The following is a 27,589-nucleotide window of genomic DNA, read 5'->3' as shown; positions in this document are numbered from 1 at the left end:
GAACGGTTAGTGCTTTTTTCCCATTTTATTGAGCCAACTCTGTGGTTCCAATAAAAAGACGGTGGTGATCATGGCAAAATAATAAAAACAATTGGAAATGCCACATACTCTATCCTCCCCATCACGCACTTCATGGGTGCGTGACATCCAACGCACGAACTGCACATCCTGTGATGTGTTGAGATTTAAAAAGGGCAATTCTGGACCTTTGGCATCAACGATGATTCACGGTTGTCGTGAGCCACTATTGCTGCCCCATCTATGCAAGTCAACTTTGCACGGTGCCCAGACGATACAAACTGCGTGGAAAATACGTCCGTTGGGGTTGTTTTTATTGCCCTTTCAATTTGGTTCCACTTTGCACAAGTGTCCCATATTCGTGTGTGTGTATGTAGGTATGCACACCGCATGTTGTGTGTATGTTGAACTTCTTTCGCACCATACGTAGCCGACCGTACTAATCGGAGGTGCGGGGGAAGGACACAGAACTAAACACAAAAGCGGTTTTAAAGAAATTAGTTTTCCATGCAGATTTAAAGGTGCATAGACCGAGTGGCCTCCAAATATCGGAAGGAGGAGCGTTCCAGACGGCCACAGAAGCGCATCCGAAAGCGCGCGATGCAGCGAGACTTTCTTTGCATGTCGTGTGTACGTGTGGTGTGATGTGACCACGTGTGTACGTGTGGTGTCATGTGACCACGTGTGTGTGTGTGGTGTGATGTGATGTCGTGTGTATGTGTGATGCCGTGTGTATGTGTGATGCGATGTGACCACGTGTGTACGTGTGGTGTGATGTGACCACGTGTGTATGTGTGATGTCGTGTGTATGTGTGATGCGATGTCACGACGTGTGTACGTGTGGTGTGATGAGTGTATGTGTGGTGCGATGTGACCACGTGCGTCTTTGTGTCTTACGTTCTCCCACGCCGTGGCGTGACCCGATTTCCCCCCGGCGGGGACCCCCTGGTACTCGCCCTCGTAGACCTCGTCCTCCTCGTCGTGCCCCTCCGTGGCCTCGCTCGAGCCCTCGCTCTCCCCGGCGCGGCCCGTGGGGGACCCCGCGGCTCCGCGTCCCACCCCGGCGTCACCGGCCTCCTCGTCGTCGTCGTCCTCGTCGCCGAAGCGCGAGTAGGAGCGCCGTGTGTGCTCATCCTGCACGCGGTCCGTGCCGCGCGCCGCCTGATTCTTCACGTGGCGGGCGATCTCACGCGCGCCCCACGCCAGCGAGCCCTGCTGCTGCCTGTCTGGGTCCTGCATGGCCGCTGACGACGTCGCTGCTTCTGCTAAAAGTTTCGCACACGCGACGCAGGAAAAAACAAATGCGGCTTCACGTTTGAAATTCATTCGAGATCTTCAACCCCCCCCCCCACTGCTGATGACTTTGAATGGAAATGCGAGCAAGTGAGCGAGCGAGCGCCTTCAAAGCCGTTTTCATACAAAGCTCTCGTTAACATTCTAACTGTTGAATTTGGAATGCTTTGGTGGAGCTCACGTAATGATTTTTTACTTGGTAAAACACATTGATTTTTGTTTGTTTCATGGACTGCAAGGTAGGTTGGTGCTTTATCAATATTCGTTGACAGTATTGGCATTAAGATGATATCGAAGTCACCACGTTCCACCTTCCAGTTATATGCTGGCATTACACGCGCTGCCTGTGTGTTAGCGTGCGTTGGCTTCCCTCCGTTGATGTTTCTTCAAGTTGGCTCAAGAGAAAAATGTAAATTATGTCATGATTGTCATTCATGTAATCTCCAATGTGTTGAGAACACTCGCCTGCATCTTTATACACTACAATATCGGCGGCCCGCGGCTGCTACTCGGCGCTTTGCCCCTCGCCCATCGCCCGTTTGACCCCACTGATGTCCTCCCCCCCCCACAATGTGTGCAGATACTACGGACTATTGGATGTAGGGTGTGTAGGAATATATGCCTACAAAATAAAACCTGTTGGATCAACTTTTTACTCCCACATCTTGGGGCGGGGGGTCCACTTTCTATAAGTTTTTGATTCAGGCCTTCCGAGAGGATCTTCTAATTTAGTTGATGGACAAACGGAACACCGGGCTTTTATAATCGATTAATGCTGCACTGTTTTGTATTGCTTTGTTATCGTATTGTTAAAGTTTTTATGCCTTGAAAAATAAAATAAAATGTCAGCTCTTTCTGAAGTCACTGTTGGATGAAGGCCTTTCCTTTCCGCATCAGCCAGGCAGGTCGCTTGACCACACTTCACCATGCTGGTCAGTGCGGGTTGGCTTGAAGGAGAATGGGCCGGACCAGTTCAGATTTCACTGGCCACCTTAGTGAATTTCACTGGCCACAGGAATCAAACTCTAGGTGGCCTGGTTCGTAGCGCAGTGAACGAATCACTGTGCCATCAACCCTCCCTCCACTCTTGTATGCTTTATTTTTACTTAAATTATCAAATTATTTTACCATCCTCATAATAATCATCATCATTGACAATTATAATCCAATTTACTAAAATTATATTTCAGGATTTTTTATGACTGAGCTAAAGTCGTTGGTAGAAATGACATCCCATAATACACAATGGGATGTAATTAATGACATTAAAACCCAATATTTTTACGTAGATACCAAACATACGGTATTTAGTTGACAGTGTTTTAATTAAATGAGTATCCTCGAAGGGAAAACTCACAAACTCGTGAGTCTGTGAGTATAATGCAAGTGAACAATCGTGTAAATAATTAATGGTCGGTTTCAATACTAAAAACTATTTTTTTTATCTTAACAGGTAAGGCCCACTGAGCTATGTAGCTTTTTTGCAGAAGCGACCTGGCCACAAATGATAGGCTTGATAGCTCAACGAAGTGGCTTATCACGTGCAAATGTATAACAGTCAAATACTCTGATCGCCTGATATTGGTTCTAAGTGTGGGGGGGGGGGGGGGGTAAAAACTGGTGGACCCGGAGATGAATCCACGCGACCACGGGGAGAGAATATGCAGGCGTCGTCAGGGTCGAACCTACAACCTCCTGCATACCAGGCGAGGAAGTTAACCGATCGTATGCCACCATCTCCACTGTGATCGTCCTCTCGGATGCGTTATTTCCATTGGGAGCCATTCGGCCACTCGTCTCACCCGGGCCGTGTCGTCATCTCGCTGTGCGCGTGAAACTTGACGTCATTATTTCATGATACAATTGTTGAAATGGTGGCCAAAAATAATTGCGCAGCATTTTGACAATCCAAATGCTGGACGAAGCCTTTTCCCGCTACTGCCAGTCTCGACAGTTTGCTTGACCATACTTCACCACGCGGGTACAGGTTCAGGCATCGCTCGCCACTGATATTAGCCACGGCTGGGAATCACAAACTAAGGTCGCCAAGTTCATAGCACAGTGCGCTAACCACGGCACCACCGCTCCTGATCAATGCACGCATCACACTGAAAACACTCTCGACATGCACACATGTACATACGCATCAATACGTATGCACACATATGCAGTGCATAGATATAATACAGAAAGTAATGGAAGCAATTCCTAATGGACTATAAATAGTGTCAGCATTGTTCTCGCCAAAACCTCTTTCTATCGGGCAACTGCTCCCGCCCATTTGATACAGTAATTAATGATCCATCCAGTGAAACTGGTTCTCGCGACAACAATAGCCACTTGTCTTCCCAAGGATTCCAATTGTCTGCCCTGAATGCGTGTACTGCAAAGAACTGGCAATCTGCCCGCGACTTGCAGGGCTTTTATTAAACCAGCACTACAACAGCGCCAATGCCAGGCACCCCGTTTGTCCGGCCAAAGAGACCCGCGTTTGTCTCGCGTGCACGTGGCACAATCGAAGAGTTCGTGCCCTCCCGTGATATTGTAACCGGCAACATTCGCATCGGTTGTGGGTTCAGGGGCGTAAATTGCGTTGGTTGTTGGGGCTTGTGAGTGGTCGTCCCACTGAGCGCGGTTTGATGCCCATTATGTAACGACCGCTCTCGCTGCAGCACTGTGCAGCAGATAATGGGGATTTGCCCTTCCGTGGCAATGGAGACGAAGCTCAACCCTTGCGTTCGTGGGCCGTCGTGTGCCCACGTCGAGGTCACATCGCTCTTAACGTCAGTGCACAGAACGACGTTCCCCGTGGAGGTAACGGGGCTGATCTGCGAATGAGCCTCGTTGTACTGCAGCTCCTTTGACAAGAGCTCAAAGGTGACGCCCAGAACCGGTTCAAATAATCGTCACTAGTGACACGCCACTTCGTTGAGCCAATTGCACAGTGGGCTTTACCGAGAGATTTGCTTCGTACTCCAATCGTTCTTCTGTATCCCTTGTTCATGTCATTTTCTGACACCCCCCCCCCTTACTGGACATCTGTGAAAAAGAGCGTCATAGTTAATCGGATTTCTCCAGGATGAATCAAGATTCTGAGCGTGATTTGAAGTAGTATTATCGGCTTCATAGGGTGGCGCGTGCGAACCACTACACCATCTAAATGTGCCACCACTCCCCACACGAATGTAAAAACCCCCCATCAATCCTTGCACACGTGATGCATTGTATGAGCTTAAGAATCAGGTGTATTAATTGTCGTAACGACGCATTGACACGGCTGCAATGCCTTTGCAGGAGTTATTTTTTTAAATGGAATCACTCTCAATCAGTCCCAAAATGACACCACATTTTGTCATGAAATAAGGAAATTGTTTAAATGAACGTGGTTTCATGCAGTCGCACATTTAAAAAAGATATAAACACAGTCATTTGAATAGCTTACCGACCTCTTTTTTTTTTGCTAGTATTAACACGACCCACATTATTCTCATGCACAGACACTCACTGCTTGCAGATCGGCTTCGATGGGACTGCATTCACATGGCACTGAGCACAGATCTCACAGAAGAAACGCATTAACCCCGAGTTTGCAGCAAGGAGGGCGTTCCCTTTTCATGTTCCCTTTTCAGACAGCTTCTTTCCTACTGTATGCATTAAACATGTAATGGGCCTGCTGCTGGCGTTGAGTGTAGTGGGGAGGAGGAGGGGTAGAGAAAGCGCTGCTGGCATTGCCCCTCGGGTTCCTGGAATATTCCCCAATGCGCCGCCTCAACGCCACTTTAAGCCGCACTTTATCTCCATCCCAGTGTGAAATGATACATTACTGCATTAAAGGGGGCCTCTGCTAATCCGCCAATTACGCGGCACGCATATCCGCGCCATTGTGTTCGCGGGTCGCTTCGCTCGAGACAAGCGAACTCGTTTCTGCGAATCGATGGTCGCCAAAATTGTTTCAATCGCGTTGTTGTTGTTGTTGTTGTTGTTTTTATTTAAACTGCCACGAGTGTCGTTGTTGTCGTTGTTGTTGTTTTTATTTAAACTGCCACGAGTGTCGTTGTTGTCGTTGTTGTTGTTTTTATTTAAACTGCCACGAGTGTCGTTGTTGTCGTTGTTGTTGTTTTTATTTAAACTGCCACGAGTGTCGTTGTTGTCGTTGTTGTTGTTTTTATTTAAACTGCCACGAGTGTCGTTGTTGTCGTTGTTGTTGTTTTTATTTAAACTGCCACGAGTGTCGTTGTTGTCGTTGTTGTTGTTTTTATTTAAACTGCCACGAGTGTCGTTGTTGTCGTTGTTGTTGTTTTTATTTAAACTGCCACGAGTGTCGTTGTTGTCGTTGTTGTTGTTTTTATTTAAACTGCCACGAGTGTCGTTGTTGTCGTTGTTGTTGTTTTTATTTAAACTGCCACGAGTGTCGTTGTTGTCGTTGTTGTTGTTTTTATTTAAACTGCCACGAGTGTCGTTGTTGTCGTTGTTGTTGTTTTTATTTAAACTGCCACGAGTGTCGTTGTTGTCGTTGTTGTTGTTTTTATTTAAACTGCCACGAGTGTCGTTGTTGTTGTTGTTGTTGTTTTTATTTAAACTGCCACGAGTGTCGTTGTTGTTGTTGTTGTTGTTTTTATTTAAACTGCCACGAGTGTCGTTGTTGTTGTTGTTGTTGTTGTTTTTATTTAAACTGCCACGAGTGTCGTTGTTGTTGTTGTTGTTGTTTTTATTTAAACTGCCACGAGTGTCGTTGTTGTTGTTGTTGTTGTTTTTATTTAAACTGCCACGAGTGTCGTTGTTGTCGTTGTTGGGAGAACTGCGCACGCTGGATTACGACGACGCTTTCGTGCCGCCAGCTGCAGATTACGAGGTTTATTAAACTGGCCGGCTCTGACAGGAAATTAATAAACGCGTGGCGTGCCCGAGTGAAATGAGCTTACAGATGGGGGCAGCGGGGGGGGGGGGCTCAGACGTAAATGTTTATTGCATTGCTATAACCCAGTGGTTCTTAACCGTTACTGCAGACTTGCGTCCCTTTGGTCCTCAATCGTTTAAAAAAAAGTATGATATAAAAAAAATACATGGGGTTTGATGAAACAAAGTAAGTTGTCTTATTGGTTCTTTCGGTAAAGTCACGTAGAAGGGAAGTAATAAAATAATAAAAATAAAACATAATAAAATCAAATAATTCTCACGACCTTTCGGCTACAACGCAAGCAGCCGTCTTCAGGTGAAGAATGAGACACTGTCACCTGAAGACGGCTGCTTGCGTTGTAGCCGAAACGTCGTGAGAATTATTTGATTTTATTATGTTTTATTTTTATTATTTTATTACTTCCCTTCTACGTGACTTTACCGAAAGAACCAAGAAGATGAATCCCTGCAGTCACGAAAGCTTTAAATCGAAAAGTAAGTTGTACTTACGTGCCCGTGTTTAATTAGTGTTTTCGATTATTTATTTTCTAAAAAAAATCTGTCCATTTCTCGCACCCCCAGAAAGGGCATCTGGCACCCCCAGGCTAAGAAGCACTGTGTAGACTTCATGATGACGGTCTCCCTAATAGCTTTTTTACGTTCGCGAAATATATTACAAATGGAAGGTATATTTACTAAATTAGAAAAAAATGAAATTGCCTCAGCCACATGCTGATTAAATATGTATGGGAAAATAGCGTTCATATTTTAGGCAATTACTTGTGCCGAAATCCGTTGACCTTTTTTTGTTGTTGCAACAATGGCATTGCCCCAAAACATTGCTCCTAAAATCATTTTGTCAAACAACCCTTAGCGTGTAATGTTTGTTTGAAATTGACGGTTGGAGTGCGTTTTGCATAATGAACTCCATCCGTATGATTACAGTGATTTCGTGAAATAAATATTTGACCTTTTCTTTGACCAACGGAGATTGCACATTCTACATGCGTCATGGCAAGTTCTCGATCCCACCTCGTGCGCATCTTGACCGGGCGTGGATGTCGGCCAAACCACAATCCCCTTCGTGTCGCTGCCAGCCTTCATAGGCGCTCACTAACAGCACGTACGCCAACAGCCTGTGTAGGTGACACAGGGGATATTTGTATTTGTCTGCGTGCGCGTGCGTTAGTGAATGCGCGTGTGGGAACGGTAGTGTAGCAGTTAGCACGCTGCGAGACGAAACCCGTCAACCTGAATTTGAGTCCCGCTTGTGGCCATCAACACCGGTCATGTGCTTCCCCTAGGTCGACTCAGTCTCAACTGAATACCTGGTGCAGTTTGTAAACATCGAAACTAACTTGGAAAACAAAGGCGGCCGGCCGTGGTGCTGGCCGCCCACTCCCTCGTGCGTCGTGCCGGCCTACAGAGGTGCTGGCTTACAACACTTGCTCCTCTCCAATGCTGCCCCTGAACCAATGATGTGTAGACTCTCTTTTACGGGTTATGCTGGGACTAATACTGACGTTATTCACCCATATTGTTGACCAAAGGGATAGGGCTTCGTTGACAATGGCTAGGATTTGAACTCATTAGCACACCTGGGAGTACTTCTGTCCTACTGTATGAGATTGAATTAAAACTGGACGATGGTAACAACGCTTTATACCCTTTTGTCAATTCACTGCTGGATGAAGGCTGTGTCGGTCATGCATACTGCTTGACCATATTTCACCACACTGACCGTTACGGGTTGGTAAAGTTTAGCAGTGGCAGGAACGTGTCAGATATCACTCGCCACTGAAGTTAGGCATGGATGGGGTTTGAACTCAGGTGCCGGGGCTCACATCGCCAATTACAGAATTGTAACGTTGCGATCATCTGAAGCAGTGCCAAGTCGACTTACTGCTCTGGTGAAACGGAGAGCTTTAAGGTTCAGCTGACCTCGGGGTGATGCAGGAGAGGTCCTAATATGACTTTCCACCGATATTAGTCACAGCCAGGAATTGAACTCAAGTGTCCTGGTGCGCACAGCAGTGTGTGCCAACTACTGCTCCCATTCAAAGACAAAGATCCGTCAAGCACCCGCCAGCACCGCACCCCCCCGCTCTCCGTTTCACCGGTGCTTAATGTTAGCCGGAACATTCCAGACTGCAGCGATAGGAATTATTTTTGCACACCATATCCATCCGACCTCATTTTGTCCTCATGATGATTATACGCATGTTCATATAGGATTATCGGAATACAGGGTGCAATACTATAAGAATGATTATGTCTAGACCATGCCTTGTACTGTAATGGTAGTGCCTTATACCGACAACCCCGACTCTTAGCCAGCCTCGCTGCGCTCCGGAAAATGTCGAGTAAGAACTTAAGCGCTGCGTATCTCACGTCCCGATTTCGAAGTGTCCATTTGGAAACTCTTGACAGATCACCATCGCGTGTTGGAGGACTCCTCGAGCGTGATCCGGATGGGATTTGGAACACACGCAAAAAAAGTGCCTTTGATCTGTGCACGGACGCGGATTCCCAAAAGATGATCCTTGCATCCCACCTCTTAAACCCGCCGCTCCCACTCACACTCAGAGCCCTGCCCCCCCCCCCAGGCTGGCTGCAGTCCCCTGATGCTGCTCTCACGCTTACAGCGCCACACACCCAGCCACCGTTTTAATCTAACAGAGTCCTTCATTATTCATTCTGACAAGGTGCGCGTGCGTGCGCGTGCGTGGTGTCGGCCACCCTCCCCCCTCGTGTGCCGTGCCGGCCTTCATAGGTGCTACTCGCTAACAGCACTTTACCCTACAGTCTGTTCAGACTATACGGGGGATCTTTGTCTTGTTTTGAGGGAGCGGTCGCGCAGCGATTCCCGCTCACGGTCAACACCAGTGACAGGTATCTGAACCGGCCCTGGGCCTCCCCTAGATCGACTCAGCCTCAAATGAGTATGTGGTGTGCGTAAACATCGCATACTTGGGAGACAAATGCGGCCGGGCGTGGTGCTAGGCCTCCCACCCCCTCTTTGTGGTGCTCGCTCACAGCACTTGCACCCCCCTCCCCAAACAGTCTGTTAAGGCTACACGGGGGATCTTTGTCTTTGAGCCGAGAACACTGCAGTACTCCGGCAGCCGGCAGGCAGTCCGCAACAATAACTCATCGCCGTGGCGGTGGTGGCCGGAGGGCTGCCTGTGTGATTGGGATGGAGATGCTGGGAAAGAGGAGGAGGAGGAGGGCGGGGGGTGTGTCTATGAATGGCTATGTTTGCATGTTCTGCCAAACTAGTTTTTGTTTCTCTTCCTATCCTCTCTCCGCTGAGCGGTTTAATTGGATTGGAAAAGTGCGTTCCACTACCGGCTGAGAAATATCGCCCCGATATTGCAATCCCACAAAAGTGGCAGAGAAGAGGACAAATTGGCTTTCGTCTGCAAAAGAAAAAGATCTGCGCGGAGAAATGTGGAGTATAAATAAAATGTGGAATATAAATAAAATGTGGAATATAAATTAAAAATAATGGGATTTAAAATAAAAAAACAGAGCTACGTGTATTAAAAAAAATACTGGTAAACGTGTGCACACACGTAACTATAAAGTCGTTTGCGGCAATACTATCAAAGTGCGCACTGTGTGTACGTGTTTATTTAACGTTCGCATGTAAGCACGTTGAACTTCTTTCGCACCGTACGTAACCAGACGTGCTCATCGGCGGTACAGGGGAAGGACGACACGAGAGGGCACAATTCAGCTGATAGAAGTCTGTGAATTTGAACCCGACGAAAGGGTGTTCCCTTTTAAGGCAAACGAAACCGGGATAACGTTGATCCAGACGACTAATTCATGGATGGAGATAATTCTACTTGATTTTGACGAACAAAATAATCTTCGCAGTTATTTTACACGTTTTTGTTGCGTGGTTATGGTTGTGTATATATGAAATCCACAATACCCAATATAATATAGGCTCCATACATTCTGTATCTCTCTTTCAAGACGTCTTGCCATCGTGGAGAATATTCTAATTACCTTCCCGAGGGGCTCTCCAGAGCTCCATCTAAAGGAGGCCCCCTTTCACGAACAGCAACGTGGCAAAAACAATTGCAAGGCGGCGCATTTGCCTCCTACACTTCATCTCACCAGATCCCACGAAGGTAGACCCGATCTCGTGTACGTGTTTAATTTGTTATCATCCGCAATGCACTTTCGGGTACAACGTCATGCATCAATATTTGCATCTCTTGACTTTTGTTTTTTAAACGTTCCAATTATTGCCGGACAAGCTCCACGTCCGCTCTCGGCGAGCGCGTGCGACAACTTCAGAACAGCGGCGCTGCGAACTTTGACAACTTTAGGAACGGCCCTCTCCGTTGCCACGAACGATTGACCCGAACCGGCGCTGTTCGGTCGGGCGATGAATGAACGGCAACGCTGTGGACACAATCTCGCGCTGGGTTTAGTGTGGTGTGTAACTGTGAGCAGCAGCGTTGGACTTGCAGTCCAGAGGTCCGTCGGTTGAATTCGATCTCCTGGCGCGGCGGGTTGCTACGGTGGTACGAGTCGTTATTTACGTATTTAATCATTATTCACATAATTAGTCGTTATTTATGTATTTAATCGTTATTTATGTATATAAGCGTTATTTATTTCAACCTTCCTACCACCGTCCATCCAACGGTGTAAATTGCTGTAGTCAATCGGCAGGTTGGCTGTGTGGTGGGGGTAAAGTGTGGGTGGGGTGCTCGATTGTAAGTGGGACAAGTAGCCACAGTGGCATGAGCAGGTATCTGCAGGACTGCACCTTTGCCTTCATGTATTATTTATCGCCATTGACTGATTCCTCTCCAAAGCCCTTATAGAGAGACACAGGGCCACTTTCTCTGCACTGATGAATTATACATACGCATGTTAATAATTCATTAGCAGATTATCTTAAGCGTTTCATGTGGGTTCTGTCTTTTTAAACAGAATACATTTTGTGCTGTGTGGCATTTAACTTTGATGTTTTAGCGAGCTTTAATTAAACTCTTGTCAAATATGGGTCACTCGGGTCAGAGGGCAATGAAAAAAAGATAATCGCCCAGAAAGTGTTACTAGAAAGAAAGAAAATTTGAGAAAATAACAAAGCACGATTGTAGGGGCATCGTTAATGAATTGTTCATTGGAGCACTGATGTTGTGTATTGCAAACATAATTCTCATTTAACAAACTAAATCTTGACAGGCGGTGCTGAATGTTACTGTGCAGGTGAAAGTGATTTAAATTGCTATACAGTATATGCAATCATGTATTTTCCCCACCTTTTGGGAAAGGTTCAATTTTTTTTTTATCAAAATAGTTTTAGCTGCTGGTGTAATTGGAATGCATTAAATAGGCAAGAGGGAAAAACCATTAATTAAAAGTTGAATGTCAAAGTCTACAAGTCAAGGAGTTTCCATGGTCAAGCAGAGAGCAGATTATGGGCATTCCACATTAACAGAGAACAACTCCTGATGTAAAAGTGGATTTCAAATAACAATAATAAAACAATGAAACAAGAGGAAGGACATTTAAAATATATTCTGCTTCAGTGGCTTTCGGGATGGAAATGCCATATCATGACGACGTTTCAACTGGGTTCTGCTGAATCAGAGCAGAATTGAGCCTGGCATTAAATCAATTGCTTGGCGTACCACGGGCGTAAGTGCATCTGTGGGCACAGCGTTCATTGTGTGCGTGTGCAAGCCTGCACTTTGTAATATTGCATTCGAGCACCGATGTACTCTGCTCAATTGCACGCGCGCTACTTTCAGTGGCCCGTCTCCACCGGGCACGTTTTTTTTTCTATCCATCTGGCCACTCTTCAGCAATTTGCATAATTAGCTTTAATTTGTCAATTGGAAAGGGCATTATATATTTACGGCAGCGGCACGCGAATCAAGCGGAGGGCTTGTGAATAACAGGGCTGTGGATAGTCCATCGGATTTCCAGATACTTCACGTTGAGTGGCACATTTCCCAATAAGGGGCTACTAAAAGACTGACTCGGTCATTTACGTAAAAGACCGCGTGCAATATATTTTTTCTTCCCTCTCCATTTGATTCGAGGCGAATGGAGACCGTTAACTAATTGCTTGCTGCTCACAGCCTTTTTGCAGTGTCATTTGGGAAAATTCTGTTAGTGCGACCCGACCTTGATGTAATGGGATGGATCTGCACAGTGTCGTCAATTGGAGCTGATTTGGAATGCAAATTGAGGTGCATGGCAAGGACATTTCATAATTGTATCAGTCTCTCCACGTAAAGTTGGTTAAATGCGTGTCTCTTTTGCAAGCTTTTATGCCTCCAAAGATGGTCGCATCATCACAAATGTGGTCTCTTTGCAGACAAAATGACTGTTTGAAGGTTATAAGACCATGATTTTGTTTTTTTTTATTGGTCAACTCTATAACTTTAAGAAACCAAGAAAATATTGTTTTCATAAAAATGGCATTGCGTTAACCGATTTCAATGATTAACATCAATATTCTCTTCTCCGACTGTTGCCATTTTTAGTCATTGCTTGGATTAAGGTTGCTTCTTCATTAACCGTTCGGTTTTCATCAGAGCTGACGTGGTGACTTTCATCAGTTATATACAGAAAATATTGAATATAAACCATCATATATCGATTGCGCTATTACTGACGCAAATAAAAATGTGTATTTTTAACATGTAGGCTTTTGTAACCAATATCATCCATACTTTTTTGAGTTAGATGGCGTAAATATATGTGTCGTTAAACCTGCAACCACCCGACAAAGCCAATTAGTAAGGTTTGTCACGTAAACAGAACATGCCAATTCGTCACTAGTACAGCACACCGATGTGTTGGAGAGCAAAGCCACAACATTTACAATCTGAGTACGACGTTTTGCCAGTAATTACAACTAGCTTCATCAGGCGGCGGCCATATTTGTTGATAAATCCTCCTGTTTCGTTCCTTACTTAGGGATAACATTTGTATCTCGTCGTGTATGTCACAGAGCAGAGCGCACGTTTGGCATTTGTCAGCGCTTCAATCCACCGTTTGAAATTGATTCCTACGCCCCTCAACACACGCGTAAATGAGTCCACCAGACGAAGGTTGAGACGACACAACTTTGTTTTCCACGCGAGATCACGTGCGTTGGACCACTCCATTCAAAACTCCCACCAGGAAGCCGTCCCGATCGCCCCGCCTCATCCGGTGACGTCACCGCTGCCCCTCCTGGGCGTAACCCTCTCGCCTACGCCCCGCCTTCTTTTTCCTTTCGTCCGTGACGTCTTCTTTCACAATAACCTGGGATCCCTTTTGGGTATTTCTACCCCCGGATCGCGTAAGTATCAACACTGACATCTGTATAAAATCGCACGCGTAAGAAACGAGCACCTATGAATCGCGCCAATTAAACCCGTATTATATTTAGGCGAACGAAATGGGTAAAAGCCCTAATCACTATACGAACGAGAAAAGAAAGAAAAAAAACGAATTTAAAAGTCGACCGATTCTTGAAACTCATCGCCACTTCCGAATCGTGATCGTTTGTGAAGATCATTAGAGTTGTTATTCTTGTTACAATGCCCAACACAAGTTATTCACATTCGTTCACTGTGGACGGAGCTGCGATACATCTCAGTTGGCGGAGATGCTATGACAACTATGGGTTCAAATCCTGGCAATGATTGACGCACCTCTTCATTGCTGTCTGGCTTCAGTGAGAACAGCGTCGCATTACTTGGTAGGTAACCACCATGGCTTGGCCCGGTCGACATACTTCCATTTTCCTTACGCATGTGGAATGTTCATCACTGGCTCAGGACCACCAGGGGAGAAGCACAGAGGGAATTGCTGTTCGCAAAGCACATTGGGGCACATTCGGCTTATTTGATTAAGGGACGCAACCGAATATGAATATTTGATTTTTTGCAAGAAAATGCAAAAAAAACGGCATCATTAGTCAACATCACATTTCTGTCAATTATCTGTCTTAATACCTGCGTCCATGCGGATTCGGAAAATGTGAAATGCAGCCAACCTCTGTGCGACCATCAAAGGCACAGATTGCGCATATAGTGCACGGTAGAAGAAGTGCATTTCATGGTGCACCGAATTAACTCACAGCGATGACTCACCGGGGCTACGCGAGTACACACGTTTATGTAACGAGCGCGGGTTCAGCGTAAAAAAAACCGCAGTCGAACAAACAGGGACAACCTCTGGCCCAACCGTATAACCACTTTTAACTAAGCTCGGTGTAAATTTCTGCTTTGGTGGGGAGTTTTTTTTTGGGAGAGAATTCGCGAAATAGCATCACGACCAAGATGTTATCGATGGGCATTGCAGTCATGGGGGGGGGCTGGTTAGTGAACTGCTGGGGGGTGGCGGAGAAGACTAAGGGGGCGGGGGGGGACTGGGGGGCTTCCAACCACGTCCTCTTGCCTCCCGTTTTCCCACTGCAGAGCCACCGAACGCCATCGCCGCAGCCACCACTCCCAGAAGGGCCACGCGCAATGGGAGAAAACGCGCGGCTGCTTGGTAGTGAGCGAATATGGGGACCCTGCGTGGTTGGAAATTGAATGCACCGTTTGTCTACGAGTATGCGAGCATTGTGGATAAGAAGTCAGATGAGTATGTTGGGTTTAAAACAATTTTTTTTTAAATAACCCCTCCTTTGGTTTGGCATTTGAACGGAGGTCAAACTTTTTGACATGTGATGCTTTGAAACGCAATCGCTCCAAAATAATGTTATGTTCATTATGTAATCGCACCCTGTTAATGTAGTGATGGCAGTAATTAAATAATTACGTGCAGCCCTTTGTCAAACAACTGCTGCATGAAAACCCCTCCCCAGCCCTTTAGGTCATGGGGATTTTTTTACCATACTTCATCATTATTGGTCAAGGGGTGGCTCAAGCCTGGCATGGATATTACTCGCCTCTGACGTAACGCTACGACGTTCGAGCTGACGCATTGACACCGTTTGTGCTGATCGTTACACAAACTAAATGTGTTAACATTCAACATAGCTGCATTAAAAACAAAGCAACCCCCCCCCCCCCCATCAGTTAATAATCTTAATGCGTCGATCTCAAAACTTTGTTGACCGCTCGCGAGCGATACGTGTCCATTGCCTACCTTTACGCGAATAGCCCACACCCACGCACGCACGCAGGCACCCCCATGCGACAAAGCTGAACGCCGTTGCACGGTCGCAGCAACACGCGCCCGGCTTAGCGATACGGGGCGAGGTCGAGGCGAATCGCACTCCGCCGTTGGGAGCCAAACTGCCGCCGACGCAACGCCCCACCCCACCCCGCCTGCTCACAACCGCGCGCGACTCGCCACGGAAGATGTCGCGTCCCGAGTCCGAGGGTCCGTCTGTTAATTCGCGATCGCTGACTGCGAGCGGGAAGACGCCAGGGCGCGCAGCGGATGGTTAACGCGAGGCTTGCGAGCATTTTTTTTTTGCACGCAGAGGGTTCTTTATTTTTTGCGGTGCAGACATTGAGCCAAGCCCCGGGCGGGCAGCACCAGGAGATGGTTTTGGCATCGGCTCCCCACCCCCTCCCCACCACCGGCGGTGTCCAAAGTGGCACGGTCACAAACGCACATCGCTGGTTTCGCGAACCACGTGCTGATGCACCATTTGCCTTTGTCTCATATCGACATCTGAATATTTGCGTCGCACTTATTCATTGTTTGTGTCCGCTAATGAACGCCGCTGTTTTACAAGAATGTTTTTTTTTATCGAAACCGTTAACAACAAATTGTAATTGCAAACTCCCCCCAAAAAACACCCCGTTAATTTGTTATACATTGTGAACGCACGGATTGTTTACATTATATTAACGTGGCAAGTTTGAAATTCAAGCAAAAATGTAATTGGTTATTTGCACATTTCTGCATACTCTGGAAATGATGGTCCTTCAATAAATTTTCCTTCAAAAAACATTTAATCCGGCCTACCTCGTAAAATATATGTATATGTACCTCAAACGGCTCTTACCAGGTTAAATTAAGTTTTATGCCTTTAAATCCATCTGTTCTCTCTAATATTTCATCTCATCAAAATAACCAAGCTTGTTTTATTTCAAACAATGGGCATGCTTGGATGGCGCATTCCATTACCAAATCGGTCATCGGTATTTTATTTAAAATCTATCGTGCGATCTCTTGTGCTGAGCAAGCCTGGTGTCTGAAAAAAAATCAACTCTCCTAATGCCACTCCCAACCTCGATTAATCTTGTATTTTTTTCATCTCTGTTCTTTAGCCCTGACCCCCCTGCTGAGAGGTTAAATGTGGTGCTGTGTGTGTGCATTGTGGGTGTGTGGACGCGTGTGTCTGCACTTGTTTGCAAAAAAAATCAATACTGGCACTCATCCATTCATCATAAAATGCATTGTGCTGCAGATCCCGGCATTGCGTGGCCCCATTGTGTGGCTTTTGTAGAAACGAGAAGCCTTCCGTGTAAGACATGGTCATGCACAAAATAATGCGCAAGTTACATGGAGATTTAACACACACACACACACATCTTATTTCACAATGCTTGTTTAGCTCTAGAACCAGATAAAAAAAAACACACACACTAACTTAAAATATAAGTTGTCGTCACCCATCACATTTACAATGCAGCACAATAATGCTGCACTACGGCGCAGTGTTCGGCTGCGCTATTCTGCGATAAAGTTCCATTCTGCTCTTGCTAAGTATCCCCGAGGTCCACTGCAGAATATTGTCGCGACCCCACTGCGCTGCACTGTATGCGGCTAAAGGACGGCCGTACATCAAGAGCAGACAGACTCTGCTTACCGTTGGACAAGTGCAGTTTGTGCCTCCGTGCTTCGCAGGGTCTCTGGGCGCTCGCGTGAAGCTTTGAGTCCTTGTCTCGGGAAACTCTCTCGATCTCAGGATTGCCACCACCGCTTCAAGTCGTCGTCGTCCTCCTCCTCTGGACCAGAGGAGTCTCCACCGGAGCTCCCCCTGGTTCCTGTAGCCCCCCTCTTGGTCCCTGGCAGGCCGGCCGGTGTGCCGGTCAAATACGCGCGGGCTCACGCAGCACGAGGAGGGGGAGGAGCAGGAAGGTGGTGGTGGTGGTAGTGGTGGTGGGAGGCGGCTGCGGTGCAACTCAGAGCTGCATCCCTGCGCCACTCGCTCTCTCCCCAACTCCACCAGCGACGGCACTTCGCCCTGAGCCTGCCCGCATTGCCTGCTGCCTGCTGCGTGCACGCCGCTCGCCTCTCGCTGGGCTGGGATGGGATGGACGCCGAGTATCGATTGATTTCACATGCAGGCGCACGCGTTGCGTCGCGCACCGTGCACGCTGGGCCGGCCCACTGCGGGACACACACAGCAAATAAACATTAACCCCTTTTTGTGCGCGCCAATCCAATCTGCCTGGTTCTCCGCGTTGGCATCAGCTGATGATATTTTGATAAAAAAATTTTGCTTTAGTAGGTGGTATTACACCCCCCCACCCCCGCCTTCCCCACTGCACTCACCCGCAGTGTTTTTCCATCTTTTCGGATTTGTCTCCGTACTTATCACACGATGTAATTGGAACTGGTGGCTAAAAGCGTCGAAATGAAAGTCAATGCCATGCAGATTGAATTCATGATGGGAATAATGTGCCTTATCATTGTAAAATATATATGACGTTAAAACAAAAACGAATTAAAATGTATCAATCGTGATTGTGCGATGGAGAAACATATCCACCAGAAATACCACGTGAAGCATCCACCACGGACTCACAGCCGCTAATGGAGATGAACGCTGCCCCATGGCCGCTTTGAGTAGGGGGGCATTTGACTTTCGATTGACTTCAAATGTAAAATAATGCAGTGATTGCTAAAGTGCTGGACACTGCGTTGAACTGTTTAAGTGCAACCTCTGCTTACAACTGAATTTTCCCTTCATCCTGAACCGGATTTTTATTTTATTTTATGCAATGTGGTCCCCTGTTCACCAACCTTTTCCCAATCTATAAATTACGGACCCCCACAATTTTATGCAACCCCATTCACAACCTAATGCCCATTCTTAATCATGATCATGATATGCAATCACATTTACACTATTCATGAATACAAATTCTATTATTACATTGCCACGTGATATGCATACGCTCTCATTGCGCCAACAACACACGCGATCCATCTAAGCATCCGTGAGATCAAAGTGTGTCTTTCTCCTAATTTTCAAGCTTGCGTACCGTACCACGTCGTCGTCCACTCATTGACATGCTAATTTTTTCTCTGCCCCCTCCCTCTCTCCGCCCCCTCTCTATATTTAAGGCCTCGTCACAGAGACGATCCCTCTCTCTTTGTGCCAATACGTGTTCTCTCTCTGTGTATCTTTGTGATGTCTGTCTGCTTATATGTCTGTCTATAGTTTTCTGGTTAGATTTGTGTTGCTATTTATTTTATACCTGATGATGATTGCTTGTGTTGCAATCGAAACGTCGTAGTATGCTATTATTTAATTTATTATTTTATCTTTATACGTGACTTTACCGAAAGAACCAAAGAATAATTCCTGCAGTCACGAAAGCTCCAAAATTAAGATTACTCAGATACGGCTCATTCGTCACCGTGCCACGTGATTAATTACCAAACGTGGCCGAGTGGAAACGTTAACTTCAGACCCGATGAGTCAGACGCAGCTGATCGTTAAACCAATCCTAAACGGCGATGTGCATGATGAGTAACTCATCGGACAGAAAGAGTGAGCGCGGGACGGAAAGAAATAATATGATTCGCGCAGATAGTGATTTCTATGCGGCTAAAGGTGTGACTCTCACCGTAGGGTCTGTCCTCCCATCATGCTTTGCATCCACGCCTTGCATGTCACGTGACATCACCAAACTGCGTGTATAAGGCACCCAGCCTTGTCTTAAACAGTCAAGATTCAACCACGAGCTGATAGTTGGATCTGTGTGGTTGGCGCTCATCACTTCGTTTACAAGTGGGCACGGGAGGTTATTTTTTTTATTCAGGGAATGACCGCCCGCGCGTTCGGTTTGAGATTTAAAGTGCTGCCCCTTTCAGCGGCAGATTGAAAGTGGTGCTTGCATTTGCTGCGAGGGCTTGGAGAGTTGGAGTCGTGTTTTGTTGGGTGATGGAAGTGCGGTTTCTTACCCGTGTTTGTTTAGCACTTAAGCCATTTGTCAATACAATCAGTGTGTCTAAAGGGAGCCATTTCTTTGCTTGATATTCCATGCGAACGGCATCGTGATTACCGCTGTGATTAAGTCGCCTTCAGATTGAATACAGCTTTGCATTAAAGACAAATAATAATACCTACTTAGTACGTCGAGTAAGCAACACAATAGATCAATCACAGTCGTGTGGGATTTGAATTGCATTAATGCCAACGCCGCAAGCAAAGTCGTTTCCAAATACGACTGCGATAAATTACAGCATGCAATATGCATTATATTTTGAACACTATTTGAATTTCCCTGTTTGGTCCAGGGGTGTTTTATCCACATATCTCTGATGCGCTTAATGTAATCCAATCCTCAAAAAAACATATTTTCTGCGGTAGCCGGATGGCTTAAGGGTCAGACTACTGAATCAGCATTGCACAAATTCTGGGTTCAAATCTGGGCAGTCGCCCTAATTAAAACTGGATCCTCAGGTGTAACTCTTCAACCCACCGGTGTGCTGAACTAGTAACGAATTGGCACGTTTTGTTTACGTGACAAACCTTACTAATTGGCTGCGTCGACACATTAATATGTACACGATCTAACCCAACAACCTTTATTATGGATAGGGAGGGACGCTGCCCACTACAACACATTCCTGCGGAGGGAGCTGGTAGGAACGTTGGGTTGCTCGGTCAATGGCCAGGGTCAACGGCGGCGTGGTGTATTCCGCAAATATGGCCGACTGTGAGGGCGGGCACAAGCCGGCGTGAGTAGGTTAAACGTTGAGTTTTATAAGGGCACCACGGGGTGACCAGCCCCTCCCCACCCAGCCCCTCCCCACCCAGCCCCACCCCTCCCACCCCCCACCCAGCCCCACCCTCCCCACCCAGCCCCTCCCCACCCTCCCCTCCCCACCCAGCCCCTCCCCACCCTCCCCTCCCAGGCCCTCCCCACCCTCCCCTCTCCACCCAGCCCCACCCCTCCCATTTTTGGATGCACGACGGACGGACGGACACAATAATCCCCTGTGGGCTGTAACCAGTATAAATATCTTCATCTCAAGACGTGAAGCTGATAGCACAATTTGAATAATGCACAGGATGGGAGAAAGAGGTATGCAGATCTAGGAGGCACGTTCATGCTGCTGCAACGTTTAGGCAGAGCACGGCTCTCAGACTCGATGCAATTTAAATGAGAATCACACCTGACTTGCGTGTACGTATGTTGAACTTCTTTTGCACCGTACCGAGCCGACCGTGCTCATCAGAGGTGAATTATTGCAGTGCACAGCTCCCAGATAGGAGTCGTTCAAGTTGTCTTGATTATAATCACCGGTTTGGCATTGATTTCTGTGTGGCACTCATACTTGCATCAAAGGGCGCTCGCTCAAGGCTGAGGCAGCCCCCTCCCCCTCCTCCTCCTCCTCCGCAGCGAAGCCCCTCGACCGTAACGCGTAACACCTCGTCCCGACGGGGAGCTCTATTGAGTGGGGAACACATCCTAGAGGAGAAGCAGGGAGCCCCCCTGACGGAGCTGCAAATGCTCGTTTCGCTCTTGCAGGAGCCACATTGCATGCAGAGGTCATAGGTCAAATGTAAGAGAATAGAAAAATAAGATTGTATGGGGGATGTGTGGGGGGTGGGGTGAGTTGCTACATGATTAATGCATTAATGCACTCGGCCCTTTGTTGCAGGCCTCACTGGTCCACGTGCAAGATTTAATTTACATCGTGCCACTGGGAGAATTGGGTCTGTCTTCACCAAGCCGCCTATTTTGCATATAAATGACGGTGGTAATTATACAATTAATCCATTAATTTACCAAGCAGTCTCGAGACTCATTCTTGTTTTTTTTTAAAGAGGGAGTTGGTGCTCGCGATCTTTGAGTGAGTATTTTTGTATTTTACGCGTGCAATTTTATGTACAGTCCATGTGCATGTGCTGGATCAAGGCCTCCCCACTCTGTGCGGGCACTGATGGATGATTTGACCCCTATCTCAGCATACTGGGCAGTGCGGATTGGTTCAGGTGGGGGGAGCATAGAAGTACGGTGCAACAATGCATTTTGTTCTGCATGGCCCTCTGCTCTCGGCCATGCACAATCACAGTCTGTGATATCTGTTATACATCGTAGCCGCACGACCAAGCACCATCAAGGCTCAACCCATCTTGGCTTCTGAGATCTGATGAGATCGGGCACATTCCACGTGATCTTTGTTTTTGTCCTAGACGTGCGTGGATGGACCTGGAGGAAATGATGATTTTTTACAACCCGCTCAGAATAATACACAAACAGTTGTTCAACCCTCTTGCTTTTGTTACTGCCATCAACCCTGCACCCAGAGGACTGTTTGGTGCCCGTGACAATTTCGTGTCCGTGCGCTACACCAACCACAAGCACTGCCATACTGCTGGATTTACAGGCATAATGCTGCCAGTGCCACACACACTCCATACCAATAATAATTCGCAAGTCAAAACGGGTGTGGCTCTGTGTTTGCTTCCCCCTCCTCCTACCCCCCGAGGCCTCGCAGTCCCTACAGCAATCGACCCACTTCCTAGCCTCGGTCCCACACCGCCCACTGAATCCCCGCGGGCCTGAGCCCTGCCTGCACTGCGCGACTCGTTTGTTTCACTTCGCAGAGACGTGGTCAGCCAGGCAAACTCACGCCAGTTACAAGGTGGCAGTGTCCCCCTGCGCCCCCGTTCCTGAGCTTAACCCCCTCCCCCCTGTCCCTGTGCTAGACCCCCCCCCCCACCAACTTATCTGGCGATACTTCTTTGGCAGCCTGCTATGAAGAAGGGGCCATTTCCCCGAAACGTCGGCCTATTGTATACTTTGATTCCCCCTCCCCCTTTTAAAGCCACGGCGTTCATCGAAGCACGTGCTGAGTTTTATTTCACGAATTCTCTTTGGTGTTTGCCATCTCTGACTTAGCCCGCGCCGGAGGCAAGTGGAGGTGGGAGGGGAGGGGGCTGTGGGATTTTTGCTGAAAAGGCGGGGCAAGGAGGGCGAGGGGGTGGGGAGGGTGGGGGCGAGGGGGGTGAGGGGGGTGGGGGCGAGGGGGGTGGGGAGGGACCCCCGTCTCTGCAGCTTCATTTTCAAGAACCAGCTGACTTGCAGAGACACACACACAGAGTGTGAGACTCACCGAGAGAGAGAGAGCTATGCACTCTGTTTGAATTCCACTCCATTCGTACCTCCAGCGTCGCTTCCCGCACCGGAGGCTTGGCACGAGGAGCCCCACTGGACTTTAACGTTCAGCAGCTGCAAAGAGGAGGCATCGCAAACAGAACGGCGTTGCGCCCGAGAGTGTGGGAGAAGTGGCTGTTTGAATCACTCCTGCTTCAGCAAGGCGGTGTCTCTCTCCCCCTCTCAAGCTGGGCCACTGCGTTAGCCCCGAGGCTGCGTGTGCGTGTTGTTGGGAGCTTCGCGCAGCAGTAGCAGCAGGAGGTGAACCCAGGTCGAAGCCGTGTGGGGGGCAGCAGGAGGGCAGCTCGACACGTGGCATCATGAGCACCCCCCTGCTCCTGTTGCTGGGCTGTTGCTGCTTCTGTGTGTCACGTGAGTACGTTTTGTAACGATGCTACAACGTCAAGCGAGCGACTCATTCGCGTGATGCGCTACGCGTGAATTGAATTGAGGTGACCGGCACGGGCAACTGTTGGCCGATTAGTGATGGTCAATGCATTCACTCCTTGGTCAATGTTGTGCGTTTCCGGTTTTATTCTTAAAGCTGTCAGTCGTTCCAGTGGAAAATTAGCCAGAGTTCATTTCCTTCTGTGAGGTGGATGTTAGAGACCCCACGATGTTAGTTTCAAAAACAGCTGCGTTGTCGCTCGAATCATGCGGTTTTTTTTAAAATTGATCGCAACCACATGCGACATCTTGATTCAACTTGTTAGGAACTTTATTGGCAAACCCGTGGAACCCCAGCCTGACAATACTTTACCACATTCATCGTCATCATCATTATCAGCTTCATTAGATCTTGAAATAGCTTGCCATTTAGAGGCGGTTGTGAGTTACAGAGTGATGCGAATTCTGACGATGTTCTAGAAGGACTATAGAGATGAAATTAGCTATAAAGATATTAAAGTCTATAAAAAAAATGTAAACTGAAAAATGTACATTTCGTTGGCCCTCCCAAAATTGGAGGACCGCATTGATGAGCTTATTTTTAAGTGTTGGCCGACAACGTTTTACATCCAGAGGTTTTTCTTAATGCACCTGAAATTAAATACCATATAATACGTTCATAACTAAATTTTACGAGTACTTTTTAAAGAGTTTGATACTAAAAGCCTAAAACAAGTGTAAGCGGACCAATGCCCTCGCATACCATTGAGTAGCATCGTCTATGTTGGTGGTGGCAGATTCTTCAGAAGAGTTGTACATCAATAATCCACAGCCCTTTGTCAATCCACTGCTGATGAAGCCTTCTCCACACTGTGTCGGTCATACTTCACCACATTGGTCAATGCAGTTTGGTGAAGTGGGGGTGAGCACAGCCTTAGTTTGGAAAACATTCACCACTGACGGTTTGCCATGGCCAGGAATCAAACTCAGGTCGCAGAGTTTATAGTGCAATGTAAAGTCCATCATTTGAGTATCTGTAATATGTTATTGTGTTTAGTTTCTTGTCCTTCCCCCGCACCTCCGATTAGCACGGTTGGCTTCGTACGGGGCAAAATAAAGTTCGACATACCAACATAATACAAGGGGTAATTCAATCCCGTGAATCTCAGTGGACTCAGATTTGTTTAAATAAATTAGACACGGAATTCCCGCTTCTTATTAAGCATCTATAAGTCCACGGTGTGTGTTTATAGTGTCAGTAATTGTATGCAGAACTCGCAAAAAGACACTTACGAACACCTTCGTAATTAATCGATATATTTCAATCTTGATTTTAAGCTTTCGTGACTGCAGGAATCCATACTCGTTGGTTCTTTCGGTAAAGTCAAGTAGGTATAAAATAAAACAAAATCACGACGTTTCGGGCGCAACACAAGCGTCCGTCATCAGGTGGGAAAGCAAAGGGTTTAGATGTATTTTGCCGGTCGGGGGCGATGTTGCTGTGTGGCTTTTCATCGAAGCGTCGGGACCTACAGGAAGGGCGATGGTAGCAATCACCCCCCACCGCCCCTCCCCCACCCCAAACCTCTCCCCTTGAGACCCCAAATATTAATATAACATTTTTTTTCTCCAGAATGTACATTCATCACTATTAACGTATGGCCCTATAAAACAAACCAAAACCCCCCCCTGAAATTTCAAGACCACCCTACCTCCCAAACCTCGATCAGGTTTCTAAAATCCACTTTCTAAATCCGTCTCTTGTTTCAACCCCCTCATCCCCCGTTGACAGATGCGGCCGCCTGGCCGGGCCCTCGTCGACGCAGCAGCAGCGCCAGCGTCACGTGGCGGCCTCGTCTTCTGCTGAACCGAGGGCCCGTCGAGCGGCTCCGTGCGGACGCGGGATCCGGCCACGCTCAGCTCGGCATGGCGGGGCCGGACCGAGAGCCCGGCTCCGGCACGGATGGGGGCGGCCTCGCGGTTGAGAGAAGCGCCCCGGGAGGCGGCCGGCGCGGGAGGAACGGGCACCCCGCGGCGGCGGGCGCTGCTGCCAGGAGACGGCACAGGGGCAGGCAGGCCGGCACCGGGACGCGGCCGGCAGACGACGGCACTCGCTTCGGGAGGGAATCCCCGTCCTGCCGCTTCAAGCGCGGCACCTGCGGGTTCACAAACGACAGATCCGGGGAGTTCCAGTGGGTTTGGCGCGGTGAGTCGACTGGCAGCAGATTCGTTTTATTTCTTCTCGTGGGGGAGCGACCTCAACTGAGTCTCAAGGATTTTGTGAGAAGGGATCCTTGCATTGGGATCCTTGGCCGATTCCATCGATGAGTGTTTGGCGTTTCGACCGACCAAGTGAAACAGACTCAAAGAGAAATTAAGCATGGTCGGGTTAAATTTCGATTTAAAGCTTTCGTGACTGCAGGGATTCATCTTCTTGGTTCTTTCGGTAAAGTCACGTAGAAGGGAAATAATAAAATAATAAAAATAAAACATAATAAAATACAATTCTCACGACGTTTCGGCCACAATGCAAGCAGCCGTCCTCAGGTGAAGAACAGACGCTGTCTTTCCGACAGACCTGTTCTTCACCTGAGGACGGCTGCTTGCGTTGTGGCCGAAACGTCGTGAGAATTGTATTTTATTGTTTTATTTTCATTATTTTATTATTTCCCTTCTACGTGACTTTACCGAAAGAACCAAGAACATGGTCGGGTTGGTCAGTAACTCACCACAGCTCGCCAGGTGGTGTATGCGTGGAGCTGCAAGGTGGCCAGGAGATGGCAGTGTTGAGTGTTATTCCCGAGTATGCATGGGTTTTATCAGGGTTTTCCAGTTTCCTCCCACATGTCGAACACTCATTCATGGGATTTGGCAAAAACATCTCCAACGCAGGACCCTCGTACAAAAAGTATTGTGGCTCAGAGAGGCTTTCTCCGGTAAATAATTGTGACTTGTGCACCACCGGCACTAGCCCAAGGCTTTCTCAATTGTAACCTGTGGCCTTCTCGTGTTGTCGTGGGCATGCCTCTTCCTACATGCCGTACCACGTGCATCACACACTGGCCTTGCTGCGACTTGGATGCACACGTGGTACGTAAGTGGAATTGATTTAATGCCGCACTCAGTGTTGCGTTGGTGCAGAATGGCCCAGTGGAAACGAATGATATAGCGTTTCTTTCTGGAGAGAACGGCGCCAGAGAATTCCGTGGTCTTCCGTTATACATTTTCGACACGATTACTAAACATTCGACGCATCTCCAAGCGCATTTGCCAAAGCGGTCAAATTCAGCCACCACTCTGAACGCTGCACGAGTGTGTCAATTAAAACGCCGTGATTATTCTGACACGTGGTGATTAAGTAAATTCACTTCTCGCTCGCCAGTGGGAACAAGACAAAGACAGGGAATTACATTTATGTCCTTTTCATTGTCAGGATATTTTATTTAGACTTGCAGGAGAAATCCGATGAGCTATGAAGCTCCAGTAAGGATGGTTCATCGAGTTACAACAGCAAACAATACAAACACAAAACGACAGGAGTGCACACTAGAGAACATGGTAGGCAAGCCACTAAATAATAAATAGATTCATTCATTATATAAGTCTGATTGATCAAGATTGGGCAAGGCAGCAAAAACAAAACAGTCCCACACCATACCAAGCTAAAACGGAGTCGTCCTATTCTTGGTTCTTTCGGTAAAGTCACGTAAAAAAAGAATTAAAAAAATAGAAATTAATCAAAGCAAAGAAAACCACAAGAAAAAAGTAGTCCCTCAGCAATGGGGGCGGAGGGGCCTTGAGCAGAAGTGCAGGCGATGATACCCCGCACCGTGAGCCCGGTGTCCTGAGTTCAATTCCCAGCCACGGCTCACATCAGCGGCGAGGGATATTTGAAACGTTCCGAGGAGCCCCCTTCAACAACCCCACGTGACCAACACGGAACCCACGTGACCAACACCGCATGGGGTGCCCTTCATGCATTGGATTGACAAAGCGCTGGTAATAAATTATTTTGTTACGGTTCAAATTGTTTTTAATGTTGATGGGCGTGGTGGCACATGCGTGCAAAGACCGGCACTTGAACAAAAAAAAGCCGAGTTGGTGGATCACGCATTGACGGACATCGTATGAATTAGACGCCCAATGCCCCTTCCTGTAGAGATCCAAGGTGGCCAACAGAGGGCAGCACACAAAGCATGTTTCTGGATCTGCATGAATATTTGAGTGTATCTCCTCCTCCTTGGTAAGCGCGGCTCTCTTGCCAGTCTCAGGTCAATTCCCACTTGCAAACGAGGCCGCAGAGGGCCCTGCATCGTTATGCATGGCCAATTCGTTACTGAGTAGTCATGCATCTTCAGAATCGGATAAAGATTTGGGGCCGTCCATAAATGACGTCACACACCTAGGGGGGGGGGGGAGTCAGACATTTGTGACGATGTGTGACAAGGGGGGGGGGTGGTTGAGAAATGTGACGTCACATCAAAATTCGCAACTTTAAATAAATAGAGACAACACGTTCTACTTAATTAAATAGACTTTTTAATACATGTTTTCTCCTACAACATCAGAGTACAGCACCACATTAAATACGCACTACAATGACGATAGTTTAAAGCGATTTGAAGCATGTTTTATAAAAAAAAAAATGCGGGGGGGGGGGG

The 27,589-nt window shown here is 47.5% G+C and overlaps 2 protein-coding genes across 4 annotated transcripts in view; one reads left to right on the top strand and one right to left on the bottom strand.

The window, feature by feature from the left end:
* The window catches only part of LOC144722052 (synaptic vesicle glycoprotein 2C-like), a 48,642-nt gene extending 47,364 nt beyond the window's left edge, over positions 1 to 1,278 (bottom strand). The window contains exon 1 of one of the 3 annotated variants that reach the window (XM_078600139.1): positions 886 to 1,278. In XM_078600139.1, the coding sequence (XP_078456265.1) occupies positions 886 to 1,257 (372 nt within the window). In that variant the 5' untranslated portion in view covers positions 1,258 to 1,278. The remainder of the gene's footprint in view (positions 1 to 885) is intronic. The other 2 variants (XM_078600137.1, XM_078600138.1) reach the window with 2 other exon arrangements.
* Positions 1,279 to 22,453: 21,175 nt separating this feature from the next.
* The window catches only part of LOC144722051 (MAM domain-containing protein 2-like), a 42,104-nt gene continuing 36,968 nt past the window's right edge, over positions 22,454 to 27,589 (top strand). Inside the window, exons 1-2 of the mRNA XM_078600136.1 lie at positions 22,454 to 22,913; positions 24,721 to 25,134. Coding sequence (XP_078456262.1) covers positions 22,862 to 22,913; positions 24,721 to 25,134 — 466 coding nt within the window. The 5' untranslated portion in view covers positions 22,454 to 22,861. The remainder of the gene's footprint in view (positions 22,914 to 24,720; positions 25,135 to 27,589) is intronic.

This window comes from Lampetra planeri, chromosome 13 (assembly GCF_965212315.1).
Source record: "Lampetra planeri chromosome 13, kcLamPlan1.2.h2, whole genome shotgun sequence".
NCBI classification, from domain to species: domain Eukaryota; kingdom Metazoa; phylum Chordata; class Hyperoartia; order Petromyzontiformes; family Petromyzontidae; genus Lampetra; species Lampetra planeri.
This window is presented reverse-complemented; position numbering and strand designations above follow the sequence as displayed.